This window comes from Lineus longissimus, chromosome 5 (assembly GCF_910592395.1).
Source record: "Lineus longissimus chromosome 5, tnLinLong1.2, whole genome shotgun sequence".
NCBI classification, from domain to species: domain Eukaryota; kingdom Metazoa; phylum Nemertea; class Pilidiophora; order Heteronemertea; family Lineidae; genus Lineus; species Lineus longissimus.
Genome location: NC_088312.1, coordinates 13,810,069 through 13,825,988, shown reverse-complemented (window position 1 = coordinate 13,825,988; position 15,920 = coordinate 13,810,069). Strand labels below are relative to the sequence as shown.

Below are 15,920 nucleotides of genomic sequence, written 5' to 3'. Positions count from 1 at the left end.
GACATCTGGCCTTTATATCGTGGGCATTCTACGATTAATGAACAGCCAATCAGGAGTCCGTTGTAGTGAAGGAGGTTAGGTTGTTGATCTTTTGTTTTAATATATGGTCACTGCCCGCTCGTCCCCGCTCCCCGGGCGCCCGCCCGCCCCCCCTCCGATTCCACCCTACCATAGACCCTGCATTTAGGCCCTACCCTTTTTAGTGCAGGCAATCCTTTGAATTACCGAACATCTGCCTTTGACGTCCCCGTTATGCGCTCCGACCGTGCGCCCCGACCAGTACGAACTGCCGGTGTAAAAGTAGAAAATGTCCCCTGGAAAAAGTGTCCGGCCCTATTGTATTCTGCTATAATAATAATATTTTTATGGTCCTATTATCTGGTCTATCGAGACCATGACTGACAATGCAATAGCTCAGAGATTGAAGCGCATAATAGAATCCTTTGTTTCCCGGACATTCTATCCTAGGAAATTTTAAACTTCTAAACCGGTCCAGTGTAATCGTTATTGTAGTCCTCTAAAAAGATATCAGCCCGAGTCAGCTTGCAAGCACAAGGAAAATAGTGGAAGAGTACCCTCCCCTGATCCCCACCCATAAACGTGCCCGCCCACGGACCCCAACCACCACCACGCCTTTGGCTGCACATTGATTTTTTTACTCTCTCCGCCTCACGTTTGATTGGAAATGCCCCCAAGCTCAGGATGATAGGCCTACTTTTTCCTATTCCGCTGGGTGATGAGTCAACCGAACGTAATCACGACGCCAACGGAGGTTCTTCGAATGCATTGCGAAAGTGACGAAATCAGCGCCTCTAGTCTCAAGATTGCGAAATGCCCCTATTCATTTGTCGTAATATATCGCTTACCATCGGGACGAAATGGATTCTACCAGTAACAGTAATGATACAGGTAATAGCATGGTTAATGAAGATTTAGCAGGTATCAATATTATTGTGAAGTTTTCTTTACATAATCGACATTGGCGGCGTTTGGCCAACCAAACCAGCCAGCCCCTTTCGGTACAGCCTGCATACAATGTCAATAACATAGGCCTATGCACATGATGCATCGAATGTAACTGAAATGAAATGCATGAACAGCAGGCAGCTGCTGTGCAGACTGACAAAGGTACATGTATAAAGTTATTTATGGACCCTTGACATTTAATAATAAGCGGAATCTTGATTTGTTTGCTTGTTTCACCTATGAGATGGGTAGGCCTATTACTATTATTGGTATTATTTTTAATGTTATGTTAGGTGAGCACACTCACTGACAGTGACACTCACACTCACGGGCCATCATGGCCATGGCCATGCAGATGCAGTGACAGTGTGGGCTATTATAAATCACATAAACTGTGAGATGCAAACTTGTGATATCGCGATATGGGTAGGTAATCATTAAGTGCATCTCACGGTTTATTATAAGCCCACAGTGTGACGACAATCACAATTGAATAATGTCGATGCCAAAATCATGAAATGCGAGTATTGTATAGCGAGGCTATAGTTTTGTCCAAGTTGTTATGTAATCTTGGAAATCTGGACTTTTACTACAGCAAATACATTACAGTCATAGGCTTACTCTGAAAAGGTTCCCTTCAAACTTGGTACATGTGCAAACAAAATTAGCATTTGGATTGTGAAAAAAAAGGATGCAACTGTGACTCTTTCCCGTTTCCCTCTCTCTGCAACCAAACAATGGAGAGAATAAAGTTTTAATCCTTCTCGTATTGTTCTGGACACTCTCCACGCATGCGAGGAGTTAGGTCAGGGTCTTTCTCGAAACTGTCTATTGTACTGCCACATCGTGAGAAGATGATGGTATGGTACAAATGTAGATAGCCATGGTATCTAGCACTGCATTTACAGAAGCTTAGCAGCCCACCAGGCCTTCATGTAGGCCTACCGGTACATTGATTTAGTTAATGAATTATGAGTGACTTCCTCACGCACGCTGTTATTGTAACTGAACCACTGAGGACCAGGAATGGTTATTAAAAGTGGACCCACAATGATTATGATGACAGTACAGTACTGCCACTTTTTAAAGGGTAATTAAATTAGCGCCATGTCTGCATGACAGAAATATTAAAATGGGGATACAAAGCAGACCTGGCGATATATTATCGTGCAATGTTAGCATCATTGGGAATTGCCATTCTAAATTTTAACTTCTTCATCTTTGCGAAAATTCTGGCTGCATAGCAGCCATCTTTGAAATCTTTTTTCTGATTTCATTGCCAATGGTTGTATGCAGAGGTACAAATAATACCCAAAAGATTAAGGAGCAGATACACTGCCACTAAAAGTGACTGACAATAATCTTCAGATTGTGGCATGTGACCTCTTTGCTAGACCGTCTGACCCAGATGTGTTCGCCTTCTCTTTTACAGGCTGCACCAGCAAGTAGGCCTGAGGCAACTTCTCAACCTGTGAACAATAGGAAGTCAGTCAAAGCTAAGGTATGTGTGTGACCAAGTTTCCATCACCGAATTCTTTTTAGACCTTGAGATTGTTCAGACTTAACTTGTCATGTTCTATCTGTCATCATGACTTTATGGGAAAACCTGTGGCATGTTTGTCAAAGTTCCGCAGCAAAACATCCCCATAGCATAATGCTGCCACCTCCGTGCTTCACAGTCGGTACGGTGTTCTTTGGATAACCCCCCCCCCCCCCGTTTTGCCAAACGTACTGCTGGTAGTTGTGGCCGAAGACTTCGCTTTTAGTCTCATCAGATCAAAGAACACTCCTCCAGAAGGCTCTGTATTTGCCCACATGTTCTCTCGCAAACTTCAGCCTTGCTTCCCGGTGGCGTTTTTGAAGTAAAGGCTTCTTTCTTGCCCTGCAGCCTCGTAGTCCACTACGATGCAAGACCTTCTGGACAGTGGACAGTGACACATTTGTCTCTGTAGCTTCTAATTCCTGGCAGAGGTGTTTCTTGGTCGTCTCGGGGTTAATGTGCACCTTTCTAACCAATGTGGGCTCATCTTTGACTGTCAGCTTGCGCTTTCTTCCTGACCTTGGTAAGGTTGCTGTTGTCCCTGTACTTCCGCTTTATTGTCTGAACTGACGCCCGTGGCATATCAAGCTGCTTGGAAATGGCTCTTAGTGAAGTACCAGACTGGTTCAAGTGGACAGGCGACTCTATCAGATCTTGACAGTACTCCTTTGACTTCCCCATGATGGCTCTAAGCTGGCAAATGACCTGAGCAGAAACCCGGTCCCTTTTATACTGCTACAGTGGCGCTACCTGAGCTATGACATAATCATGATGGTCAACAGGTAGTGGAGACAAGATAAAAGCCATTGCATAACATATTTGCCCACCTCAAGGCCAAACAACTAGTAGATAGGGTAAGTGTATGTAAACTTATGACACTCTGAAATATGCATTGTTTTCAAATAGAGCTCATAAAAACAATGAAATTAATGAAACAGAAGTATGTTTTTTAGTTGATGACGAGATGTGATGATAGACTTCCTGTAAACTATATACTCTTCCCGCGTTCTGTAGTTGCAGAGAAAGAGACAGGGTTATATCATCCTTTGAATTGTATGTAAACTTTCGAGCACGACTGTACTCTCTAATTTTTGCCTTGGCCTCCAGAAATAATAGTGTATTTTCAAATTCTTTCTTACCAAACCTGAGTGTGTGTTATTATTGCACCACCAATATCCAATTTGATAACCAGTACGCATGTACCCAATGGTTTCGTTGTCTAATGTTCTAATTGTAATTTCTAATTCTAGTGTAAAAGTCAATAGTTCCCTTTTTTGTCATGGTAATGTTGTGGGCATTTTCTATTCTTGGCTTACATGGGTGAGCTTATATCCTTACGATTTCATCTTGTCCAGCATTGTTGGCTTTGACTTTGTCTGTCGTTAAGCACTTTTATCATATACCCTAAGTGCAGTGATCTGGCAGACGTATATGATAAATGGAAAACTGCACGAGTGTCTGATCCGAGTATCCAGATTGCACTCGATGATTTTCTACGCAGGTCGAGAGCTTTTCAAGCCGTAGAAAATCATCTCGTGCAATCTGGATACTCGGATCAGACACTCGTGCGGTTTTCTTATTGTACATGTACATGTAAGAAGCACTATCAATGGAAACACGTACCACTTTTTTCAGAAAAGAAAAGCCAGCAAGGGAAAAGCAAGCAAGGCGAAGGGTAAGAAATTTTTATTAGATTCAAGTTGACGTGTTGGAAATAACAGTGGTCATAAGATATATAGAAAATGTAGCACTTGTCTTCATGGCATCATTGCATCACATCATCAGGAGGATAGGATTTTTGATAGAAATTTGCAACCATAAGCTGATTTAGAAATTTAATTTGCGGAGCAAAAACAAACAGTTATGTGATATTTCCATTGAAATAATGGACTCCTCGGAGTGCATGATGCAATGAGATTACAAAGAAACATTCAGCCAAATGTTCAGTTGTTGAAAGGTTTAATGAGGAACTGACCCCTGTATCCTCATATCCAATCGGGGGGGGGGGGGGGGACAATTTGGTCGCATGGCCATCAGAATGAAATGTAATTGACTTATTTTGCAGGAGACCATTGCGCAGCTGAGAGAATAGACAACTACGACCCCAACAACAACACGTATTACATTAAGTGGCAAGGATATGATGTTTTTTTGCTGATGATTCCAAAATGTGTAGGGAGATAGAGTCTGTAACCGACTGTCTGCTACTTCAGACCGACCTTGATAAATTGTACGCTTGGAGTAAACGGTGGGGCATGACATTTAGCCCAAGCAAATGCATGGTCATGAGTGTTACTAGGAAGTTAAATCCGACACACTTCTTTTACAATATCAATGGTTTTGCATTGTCTCGGGTTGATAAATTCAAGGATCTTGGTATTGTCTTTTCTTCGGACCTGTCATGGTCATCTCATGTCAATGGTATTGCAAGCAGTGCAAGTAGAATGTGGGGTATGATCAGGCGTGTATGCGGGCGTACTGCAGACGTTAATTTGAATATTATGTTGTATAAATCACTTGTGCGTAGTCGCCTTGAATATGGTACGGTGGTATTCGACACACATGTGCGACGTGATCTTGAAACTTTAGAGCGTGTCCAGCGGAGGGTGACTCGTCACATTTTAGGCCCTGATATGCCATATGTGGAGCGTCTGCGAGCGTTGTCTCTGCTGCCCCTGTCGTACCGTCGGGAAATCAAGGATCTAGTTTTTATGCACGATTCTTATTATAATGTCCTGGATTTTAATGCACGTTTTTATATAACCCCGGCTGTAAGGGGCGACGGTTTACGACTGGCGCAGCCGAGATTCCACTCGGAGACGTTCGGTGCCTCATACTGGGTGAGGACACCGAAGCTGTGGAACAGCCTCCCGGTCCAATTACATAATTTGAAAAAAATGCATTTTAAATCGTCCCTTAATGTTAATTATTTTGACAGGTTGGATCGTTTGGATGTCGACGACATGTGCACTTTCGTCACTTTCTGCCGTTGTGCAAACTGTCGGCCCACTTAGTGCGCATGTCGCCGGCACCCCGACGACACAACCCATATTATCTGGTGCCATATAATAGGTCTCGACCTACACGGTTACCAGTGTAATGCATGTACGTTTTATTTTGTTCATAATTCAATGTCTTGTCATGTTATATCAAATATTGTACATGTATTTTACACGAATAAATAAATATGTGTCTCACAACTCATGGGTGAAAGCGGAAGACGTCACTTCTCCTCTCATCTCTTCTTACAAAGAAAAATTAGGTAAATTATGATTGAAAGGATTATGGCTGTGTGCTCTATGCAGTTGATGTTGTAGTGGTTGTGAGTCAGGCTGATGCAGCAGTTTCTTAGAGGTAGTGCCCAATTCGAACAACTGTAGCTTATCACATAATTATCGTTTATCAGAATTGTGGAGTCAAAAGGAAGGATTGACAATCAATTTATTGAAATTCCTTCAGATGATACATTAAAAGATGTCATAAAACTCACCTGTCCATTCAAAAGGCTTTTGTATTGCAATTACAGAACGGTTTCTATTCAATAAAAACACTTCGCTGGTGAGAAAATTGTTGGGAACACTTAAAAGCAGTGGAAGTCTTTGGTTCAAAGGCATCTCAAACCAGTATGAGGTTGCAGCATGAATGCAGTGTAATTGAGATTTGCTTGTTTTCTTCGCCTTAATTCCATATATTTTGGTAGTGTACCCTTGAAGAAAATGATATGATGTCGTGTGATACTAATATCTGCATAATAGTGGTTCTTTTAATTTCCTCTATTTTAGGTTCCGGAACGCACAAGAAGTGATGCACCTCATGTCTTTCGATTGTTGAAAAAATTTATGTGAATTTGTGCAAATCCTCCCGCCTGTGTTTTTTTGTTCAGTGGAATTCACGTATTTCGGTATTCCTTCTTCACCTCCACGCATTATTCATTCTGACATAAACTCACATGATCACTTTTGATGAAAGATTACATAATGGATAATATTGAATTCGCACAAATATAGTACAATGTAAACTTATCATATCTTTCAAAGGTCTCATTAAAAGTAAATGTAAGTTACATGTACATGTACTGTGGAATTATTGTTTTTTCAGACAATCTGTGGCTGATGTATACATGTATCATTCAATAAACGTGGCGTTTTTCATATTATTAGATACATATATAGTCTTGCCTTTATCTTTGCTACCTCCCAGCGACTTGACTACATGTATTATAAGGGACCATCTCAAAAGTATTTTGAAGCCGAAAAGACTACGGGTAAGTCATTTAGTCTTTTTGAGTGTGGTCACACCCAATACTAAGTGACTTGAGTCATTTTTGCTTCAAAAAACATGTACCTGTGAGATGGTCCCTGAATTCATACCTTGAGACAATATCCAGACCGGCACTTAATACTGAGTTTCTCTTGAATTGGCATCAATAGAGAAGTCTGGCTACATGTGCTAGGATTGCAAATTACAGCGTACTTTACATGTACATTGGACTTGGAGCCTCCCTCGGTGGATACCTCTCTAATAAGGACACCGGTGCTGAATTGGTTTGGGTGGAATTCCACAACCAGGACGTCTTTCAATTGCAGACGATATTGGAGTGTCCTAACAGCAAGGTAACACTTTACTTAGACAACGTCACGTCCAACAAGAATACACCTGCCACATACGGAAATACTGCCTTTGAAGACGTCATTCAGAATGTTTGGGTTACTTAAGGATTTGTCACACCCACCCAGAATATACACAAGATGTCATTGAAAATGCTTTAAAAAATGTCACATCCCACCTGAATACGCCGAACGTATGGAAATACCGTCTCTGAAGACATTATCCAGCATTGTCGGTTTACTTTCGACACAATGTCACATCCAACCTGAATATGCCTGATCGTATGGAAATACCGTCTCTGAAGACGTCATCCAGAATGGTCGGTTTACTTTCGACACAATGTCACATCCAACCTGAATACGCCTGATCGTATGGAAATAATGACTCTGATAATGTCATTCAGAAGAGTTGGGTTTACCTACATGTACGATATAATGTCACTTCTAACCAAAATACTGCAGCTGCATATGGTATGTAATTCAGAATGATGGTTTGCTTGAGACAATGTCACATCCAACCAGAATACACCTACCGCATACTGAAGTACGGTCTTTGAAGATGTCGTTCAAGAGTAGTTTGATTTTTCTCAGTAATCCAACAGCCCGCTACATGTATACGTGTACATGCAGGACAATACAATGGTCAGTCACTTCAAAGCGTGGCCTTCAGGGGATGGCACAAGGACAAGGGCAACTTGAATACACAACCTTTCTCAGTCAAGATGAGGCAGATGCTACTTGACCATACACATCTTTGACACCTGTCTGCTCATTTCCGGCAAAAATTGATGGTTCTTTATACATGTAGGCAGCCTGATAGTATCAGCTGTGTTCACCCAAGGTGAGCAACAATGAAAACAAGTGCATGTATTTTGATGCAAGAATCATTTTATTGCTGCTGAAATTCACATTCAGCCAGTAATACAAATCTGCTTATACATAATTGGTGGATTCACAATAAATCAGATTACACAAAAGGCATTTTTCAAGGTCCCTAGTGGTCCGGCAATAATTCTAAGTCGTTTTGGGAGTTGCAGGACATCAGCCTAGCCCCCTGCGGTCAGATAAAAAAATTAACCAGCAGCAGGTACCCCCCTCATGATTAAGTTCGTCCCGAGGGCCGGAACATCGCTGTATCGTCGAACAGTTGGCAGATTCCTGAGCGCCAGACGAGCAAAAAAAACTCTCACTGAACAGTTTTGCCTCAGTTGACACTTTTTGCCATACGACGTCATTTTAGGGTCGTCACAACACCTGATCTGTGGCGTAGTTTCCCAATAAACTGCATTGGAAGTTCGAACTTTCACTACAAAAAGTCACCTTATTCACAAACATGCTTCTTGAGAACCTCTGCAAGGGCCTTAAGAGATGCCACAGAGTTCCGAAAACGTTAGCATCTCGTGGCATACTTTGTTAGCTTCGAGTGACATTTGGGGACACTATACCCTTTTAGGCAAACTTAGACCAAATCAAGTCGAAAAAGATCGGGATTTCTGAAATAAATCCGGCTTCAAAGGGTTAATTACACGTACTCAATGCCAATGTCATCACAATCCTCCTCCTCAGAGCTAGACGCATCCTCCTCCGAATTTGATTCTTCACCACCAGGTTGCACCTCCCCTTCCTCAAAATCCACCACGATCTCTATGTCAGTGTCTATACATTCAAATACATCTGTTGCTTCTAGGAGAAGGTCTGTGTAGAATTCCTTTGATTCCAGCAGCAACTTCACCAATCCATGGTTTTCTTAAATAGAAGGAGAGCTGGACATTAAAATTCTGAAGTCATCAACAAAGGTAATGCACATACATCTGCAAACCAATAGTTTATGTCTGTCCAGTTAGATTAATGAAAGGCATTCGGTTTGAATTAATTCAAAGCAGGGCGTAGTACATTTGTATTAGTAAACTGAACCTGAGCTGGGAAAGAACGAAGTTGCAATCAGATCCAGATCAGCATCCACAGCCCAGATTAATTCAGAGGTAGTGCCACAGCAAGACAAGTACATGTATGCATCAACCTCCACAAATGTTGGGTAAAAATAATTGCATGGCCACTACCTTGGTTTTTGATGGCCTCATTGTTCACGGTGTTGATTCTGTCTTCCAAGGTGTTGATTTTTTTCTTGAAGAAAAGAACAGTTGATACCATCTCTTGAATGAGCACAGGCAATTCCTCGATGTACCTGGTCATGTGTTCATGTATATCAACTATTTCCTTCTTCAAAGCAAATGTTTCTCCCTTGTTCCCTGAATTGAAGAAACAAATATTAGGACTACAGGCTAAAAGTTTCTTGCTCCATCCCTCCTACATGTACATCCGAAACGCTGGTAAAAATACATGCTGGATATGTCAGAAATGTGACTATAAGATTGAGGCGCAACTTAACATTTTACTTGCAACCAATGCTACATTGCAACCAAATTGTGTTAAATGTACAAGGTAGAATGTACTTTACATCACTTGAAGACCAATGTACCAGTAAGCCTAGAGCAAAATGCCGACTCAGGCTTTAAACCTCAAATTGCTTGATAAACAACAGCTGGATCAATTTCTCTGAACAATCGAAAATGACTGCAGGACATTACCACTTGGAGTTATTTGTGTCCTGGACTTTGTGTACATGTACTAAGTGAAGTTTGTGGGTAAATGAATATGAAGTGAATGCCAACCTGCAGGATTATGCCAAGGCCACAAATAGTCCTCTTGCGTGACTTCGTCCACAGAGACATGACAGTCTGCTTTTGAATTGTACAGTGTAAAGGCTTGTACCCACGGACGCGATTTTCCTTGCTTTTGCCGCCGCGGAAAGTCGCAGCGATAATCGCAAAGAATGGTTCCTAGTCAATTCAGTACATGTGTTCCCACTTGAGCGATGCTACAAAATCCAAGCGATTTCTCGTGCTTTCTCGTGCTTGGCCTTGCGCGCTACGTAATTGAGATTGCAAAAAGGGCAATCTATGCGTCAAATCGCGGGGACCGGTTAGGTCATTTTGACTCAAGTAACTACCTTTGGGTTATTGACAGACAGAATTACGTAATGATTTGCGGGCTTGTGTCCACAAATAGTCCTCAACTGTTCACTTGGTCATCATTTTGGGTCCGTCATCACCAACTCGACATGTCTGAACCTGATTTTTTGGAACGGTTGATCCTGGAGATTGAGAAGTTCCCTAGGATATATAACAAAGGATTGGAGGAATACAAGGATCCTGACAAAAAAGATGACGCATGGAAAAAGGTTGCTGATAAGTTGTCTATTGGAGGTAAATACATTTGATGTACATTTGGCTGATACAGTCTGTTATCATCAGCAATTTGAGAAGGACATATTATACACTTTTGTTATGGATCTGCTGATACAGATGTTCCAAATGTCCTAGTCAGCAGGGCTTACTTCTATCTGAGATACTAGACAGTTTTATTTAGTCTTCACCAAAGCAACTTTGGTGTTGCCATGAAACAGCACCGGCATCTGACATGAAATAGTCCTTGAATGTTTCTCTCACAACCAGGGCATCTTTCTTCTGCCTATGCCCGACTTGCTCTAGGTTCTGCAATATTCCATCATCAATACGATCTGTTTGGGCTTTTGGTTGTGGTGGTGGTGGAGGGACAGCTGTGCCCCTTTTCTGCAGCATATTATGCAGAACGCACGTTGCCATCACCACCGCAGCAACATTTTCTGGTTGAAGAGGAATTTTGCGGTGAAAGAGTCGCCATCGGTTTACAAGAATACCAAATGCATTTTCTGAAATACGTCTGGCCCTAGATAACCTATAGTTGAATATGCGCTGATCAACGGGAAGATTTCTTCCCGGAAAAGGGCGAAGAAGGTTTTGTAGTGACGGGAAGGCCTCATCAGCTACAATGACACATGGAACCAAACCTCTGTGATCTGCATCTGGTAGATGCTTTTCTTCTGGAATATGGAGGGTGCCAGAGGCTACACCCTGGCCTAAGACGCTCCTACGGAAAATACCCCGTCACTATTGGAACCGTATGATCCGACATCAATGACCGAGAAGGAGTAGTCATGGTCTACCAGGGCAAGCAAGACAATGGAAAATGTCTTCTTGTAATTAAAATACATACTTCCAGATTTCTTTGGTGCAAAAATGAGGACATGCTTTCCATCCAATGCACCCAAACAATTTGGAAATTGCCATTTTGTATAGAAGCCTTCGATGCCTCTTTCCCAGTGGTTTCGGTCCGGTTTCGGCATGTACAACGGCTGTAGTTTCATCCAAATTGCTTCGCATGTTTCCTTCACGATTCTAGAGACCGTTGTCTTCCCGACACGAAAACTTGTCGATATTGTATTGTAGGAATCACCAGTTGCTAAGAACCTGAAATGAGAACATTTTTTTTCAGTTCCTCTGGCAAAATCGAAGTGGAAAAATATAAGGGACGCCATGAGAAGATACAAGAACGATATTCGTACAAAGAGTGGGCAAGGAAGAAAAAAAGTAAAGGAATACAAGTACGCAAAAATGCTGGGATTTCTGGAACCGTTTTTGGAGGATCGAAGGTAAAGAACGATTTGATATTTGCAAAATTTCGACTCTAGATAAATTGCCATATGAACAAGCATATTAAAATTGAATATGTTGTTCTTTCTAGGTCATCGGGTAATCTTCAGGCTACTCAAGAAGAGGGCCATGATGAAAAGCAGACGACCAAGGATGTATCTGACTTCCTTGCTGAGGATGACGATCAGACTGTGGATGAGGATCACGATGACACCATGGAGCCAAGCAGTTCGTCAAAGACAAGTGCCGTCACAGCGAAGAAAAGGAAGAAAACTGAGAGCACTGATGTCATTGCCACTACGGATGCAGTCTTTCTAAATTACATAAAGAAAAAAAGCGAAAAAATGGACAGGAAACCTCCAACCGATACTGATGACGATGTAGCAGATTTCATGAAGTCTATGACAACTAAAGTAAGAAAGTTCCCCCCATATGTTAGGGTAGATCTAATGTTCAAAGTACATGGCCTTGTTCATCAAGCAGAAATGCAACAAATGTATAAAGCCAGTTCATCAGGCAATAGAGATGCATCTTCATGTAATGCACCAAACCAATCTTTGGTTGGGCAGCAACAGAGTGCAGCTGCAGTAGGTTCAGCTTGTCAACAAACCTTTGGCCAACAAATGATGAAAAACTCGTGGTCATCCTTCTGAACAGATGGTAAATAAATTCATGAAATTTAACCAAATTAAACTTGCTTTGTCTTCTTACCTCAGGCATATGGCTAACCGCTCCTCAGGACCAATAGGCCTGCGCATAGTTGTGACGTCTTTCGTCAATTCTTCTCTCAACATCGCTAGCAGGTTGTTGAATTCGTGCGGGTACATCCTGAAGTACATGAAGAATTTATCTTCGTATCCAAACAACTGTCTGATGAGATGATGATATTCGCCATAAATTGGCCTCTCCTGCCACAGGTCGTGAACCCAGTAATTGTGCCTTCTCTTCGTCTTTCTCTTGCATAACATGCGTACGACGAGGATATCGTCGAAGTCAGAATCCGAATCCGTTGAAGACATGTTTCAAAATGAACCCGGACGGCACGTGCAATGTGTACAAAATGAACTCCGCAAGTCCTTGAAGTCGATTAGCAAGAGATTATGTCGTAACCTGACATGAGTACGCTCCATTATACGCTTCAGTCGGAACAGGTTACGAAATTCCGCGCGCAACGACTTGTCGCGGCGGAATATCGCAGCGACGTTTTGTAGGCGATAAATCGCGCCCGTGGGTAAGGCTTGTACCCACGGACGCGATTTTCCTTGCTTTTGCCGCCGCGGAAAGTCGCAGCGATAATCGCAAAGAATTGTTCCTAGTCAATTCAGTACATGTGTTCCCACTTGAGCGATGCTACAAAATCCAAGCGATTTCTCGTGCTTTCTCGTGCTTGGCCTTGCGCGCTACGTAATTGAGATTGCAAAAAGGGCAATCTATGCGACAAATCGCGGCGACCGTTTAGGTCATTTTGTGTCATTCAAACTTACCTATGGACCACTTTTGCATGTTACTCCATTTGGGCTCAAACACAAGAGTATCCCTTTAATTTTCTAAAGGGAGAACTGAGTTAACAGCTCGGCCGCCAGGCGGCGCCCTGACCGATCCCGCGAGATCGCGCCGATCTCATGCCGCCATATTCAGTCTTTACTCTTGTGCTTCTACGAAGCACATCGTTTTTTCAAAGCTGCCGTGAATTCGATTTAAAACCAAATTCAACCAGCCAAGTCTAGACGATTTTTGGGTTCATTCACCTACGGAGTAGACCGCCAAACTAATCTTGGCATTAGTATTGTCCAGTCTATTCAATTATAGACATTTTCTTAGCTAGCTTAGTCGACCCGGCTCCATTATTTTGATCTTGGTAGGGTAGAGTTAAGTAGGCTATTCTCCGCTCTATTGTAATGAACAAGACTCAGATCCATTGCAATAGTGTTTAATTCAAGTAGGCATGTTTTCCTTTCCATTAATTATTGCGTCCTTTCTGGCCTACTTGGGGTTCCCAGTGTTTTTATTGTCATTGGTACCATTTTTTATATGGCGTACCCCACCGACGGCATCCTTTGTCTCACCACAAAGGAATGCGTCTGGTGGCGGGAAACGGGCCGCGAAGACGCCTAAACCCTCTTCCGGTTCCGTTTCCGGGCATATAACCCGGAGGTCTAGCAAACCTCCCGCCACCACCCCTTCCGTCAGCCGAGTTCCGGTTCCGGCCGCGGCTGCGAAGGATGCGGGATCTGACATTATTAATGTCTGTGGTCCCAAGGGAGACTTACATCCAATAAGTCTCCAAGGGTTTAATATACCCCGGACCTCAGGGAACCTTCCGGTTCCCCTGTCGTCCGCTCCCCCGAGTACAAGCCCTTTGTACCCGCGGGAGCACCCTGCTTCCGGTCCGCCGATTGCAGTTCCGGTTACTGACGCGGGTTCCCGTTTTTCAGTAACCGAAGACTCTACTGGGGGTTTTTCTCAGTCTTTACTGCGAAATAACCCCAGTCCTCACGGACACAGTAGAGTAGGGCCGGACCTTATAACGCCACCTCCGAAACGCCATGCGTCTTCGGTAACAGCGTTTCCGCCCTCCGTACCTCCTTCTAAAAGGGCTTCCGGTAGCTCCATACCGGCGAAGGAGTTACGGGCATTTCCGGTTTCGGACTTCGTCCTACCGGAAATGCAGGCACCTTCCTACGTTGGCCAACCTCTTGGGTGGAACCAACCGGAAGTGCCACCCCCTCCTCGTAGCAGAGGCGTCGTTCCCATGGAACGAGCTACGCAGAGAGGACATCTGAACTCTAGTTCAGAATATGGGCAACTTCCGCTTCCGGAAGACCCATTCGCCCGCACATACGGCTTCCAGGGTTCGCTTATGCGCTCACCCTCGCTTCAACCGCCCGTCGTTGAGAGAAGCCGCACGTCGGGTCCGGAACCCGAGTCGGGACAGCAACTGTCCCAGCTCATCCAGATGGTAGCAGGTCTTTCTGATAGACTCAGCCATCTGGAGCAGGGTTCCGGTTCCTCTGGTGCGCCTGGTCCCATCGGATACCCACCATCCGACTCCTCTATTTTAGAGGAATTTTCTGAGAACGAGAGTTCTCAGCCAGGCTACCGCTCCCCCAATCAGGAGGAGCTGTCACCAGAGGAGGCCAGTATCCTGTCGGATATGAGGACACTCAGATCCTTGATCAGAGCGTACCTCCCGCAGGATCTGTGCCCTACCCCGCCGGAACTGCCAGCCTTGTCAACACCGACCTTTTCACTCTGGGGACAGGAAGTGGATCCCAATCCACAGGTTTCTCAAGGCTCCACTCGGGCACTTGAATTCCTTCCTCCCTCCCCGTCGGTGTTAGCAGTCTCTGAACTTTTGGAGCGTACAATCAGAGACTCACAAGGCGCCCACCAACGTACTTCCATCCCTGTCCTTCCGGCAGTCGGACCGGAAGCTTGGTGTAAACCGGGGAAGTTGTTCACGGCACAACTTCCTCCCGTTAGGCAGTACCGCGCTGACTATTATCGAGTCAGCTCGGCCGGCTGTCCAGCTGCAGCATCGACTTCCATATTAAAGGACGATGTACAGCTGGACCAACTCGTGCCTAGGGTGACCTCCTCCTCGGCTTACCGAGACCTTAGAGCACAAGAGGGTCTGGCCAAAAACACGTTAGCGGTGCTCTCCTACGCAGAGCACACTAACCTGGCCCTAGCCAGATCCCTAAAAGATAATGAGTCACTATCTGATGACACAAAATCGCTTGTGACATCCTTGTCACATTCGATTAGGCACGCTATTGCGCTGTCCGCCAAGACCGCAGCAAATAGCGTCCTACTCCGTAGAGACGCCGCACTGGGCTCTCTCAATGTCATCAGATCCCTCCAGCTGGAAGGGGCCTTAAGAACCGCTCCTATGGACGGTTCTTTCCTGTTCGCAGATTCTGTACAAGAGGCGGCTCAAGCACAGAAAGATTGGGACAAATTATATGCCCCCACTGCGACACAGAGGGCCAAGACCTCTCTACCTAACGCTAGAAAGATAGAGAGGCCCCAGCAGGCATCGGGTTCAATCCCGTACGCCAGGCAGGTCCTGCCTAGGCCTACCCCGCCTAGTCAGCCTGCTCCTGCTGGATCCTTCCGACGGGAAGCGGAGGGTCGCCGGACTGGAAAGAGGAAAAATACTTCCTCTAACCAGGGTGGATCCGGTCCGACTAAGCACTCCTTTCGCCCAAGGGGTGCTGGCCGGAAGAGGTGACTCCCCCCTCCTTTCTCCTCCCGGACGCAAAAAGGAGCCGA

General features: G+C 44.2%; 2 protein-coding genes and 1 long non-coding RNA gene across 3 annotated transcripts; 2 read left to right on the top strand and 1 right to left on the bottom strand.

Moving 5' to 3' along the window:
• Positions 1–1,922: 1,922 nt before the first annotated feature.
• On the top strand, positions 1,923–4,182 carry LOC135488477 (uncharacterized). The gene is made up of 3 exons (XR_010446985.1): positions 1,923–2,056; positions 2,399–2,467; positions 4,142–4,182. It is a non-coding gene; the product is annotated as an uncharacterized LOC135488477 (long non-coding RNA).
• A 3,863-nt stretch (positions 4,183–8,045) lies between these two features.
• On the bottom strand, positions 8,046–9,817 carry LOC135488663 (uncharacterized). The gene is made up of 3 exons (XM_064773318.1): positions 9,786–9,817; positions 9,174–9,362; positions 8,046–8,859 (listed from the first exon to the last, which is right to left on the bottom strand). The coding sequence occupies exons 2-3, from the start codon at positions 9,304–9,306 to the stop codon at positions 8,636–8,638; spliced, it is 357 nt and encodes a 118-aa protein (XP_064629388.1). The 5' UTR covers positions 9,307–9,362; positions 9,786–9,817; the 3' UTR covers positions 8,046–8,635.
• Positions 9,818–9,884: 67 nt separating this feature from the next.
• LOC135488514 (uncharacterized) lies at positions 9,885–12,373 on the top strand. The gene is made up of 4 exons (XM_064773152.1): positions 9,885–10,379; positions 11,488–11,644; positions 11,737–12,085; positions 12,362–12,373. The coding sequence occupies exons 1-4, from the start codon at positions 9,989–9,991 to the stop codon at positions 12,371–12,373; spliced, it is 909 nt and encodes a 302-aa protein (XP_064629222.1). The 5' UTR covers positions 9,885–9,988.
• The last annotated feature ends 3,547 nt before the right edge of the window (positions 12,374–15,920 follow it).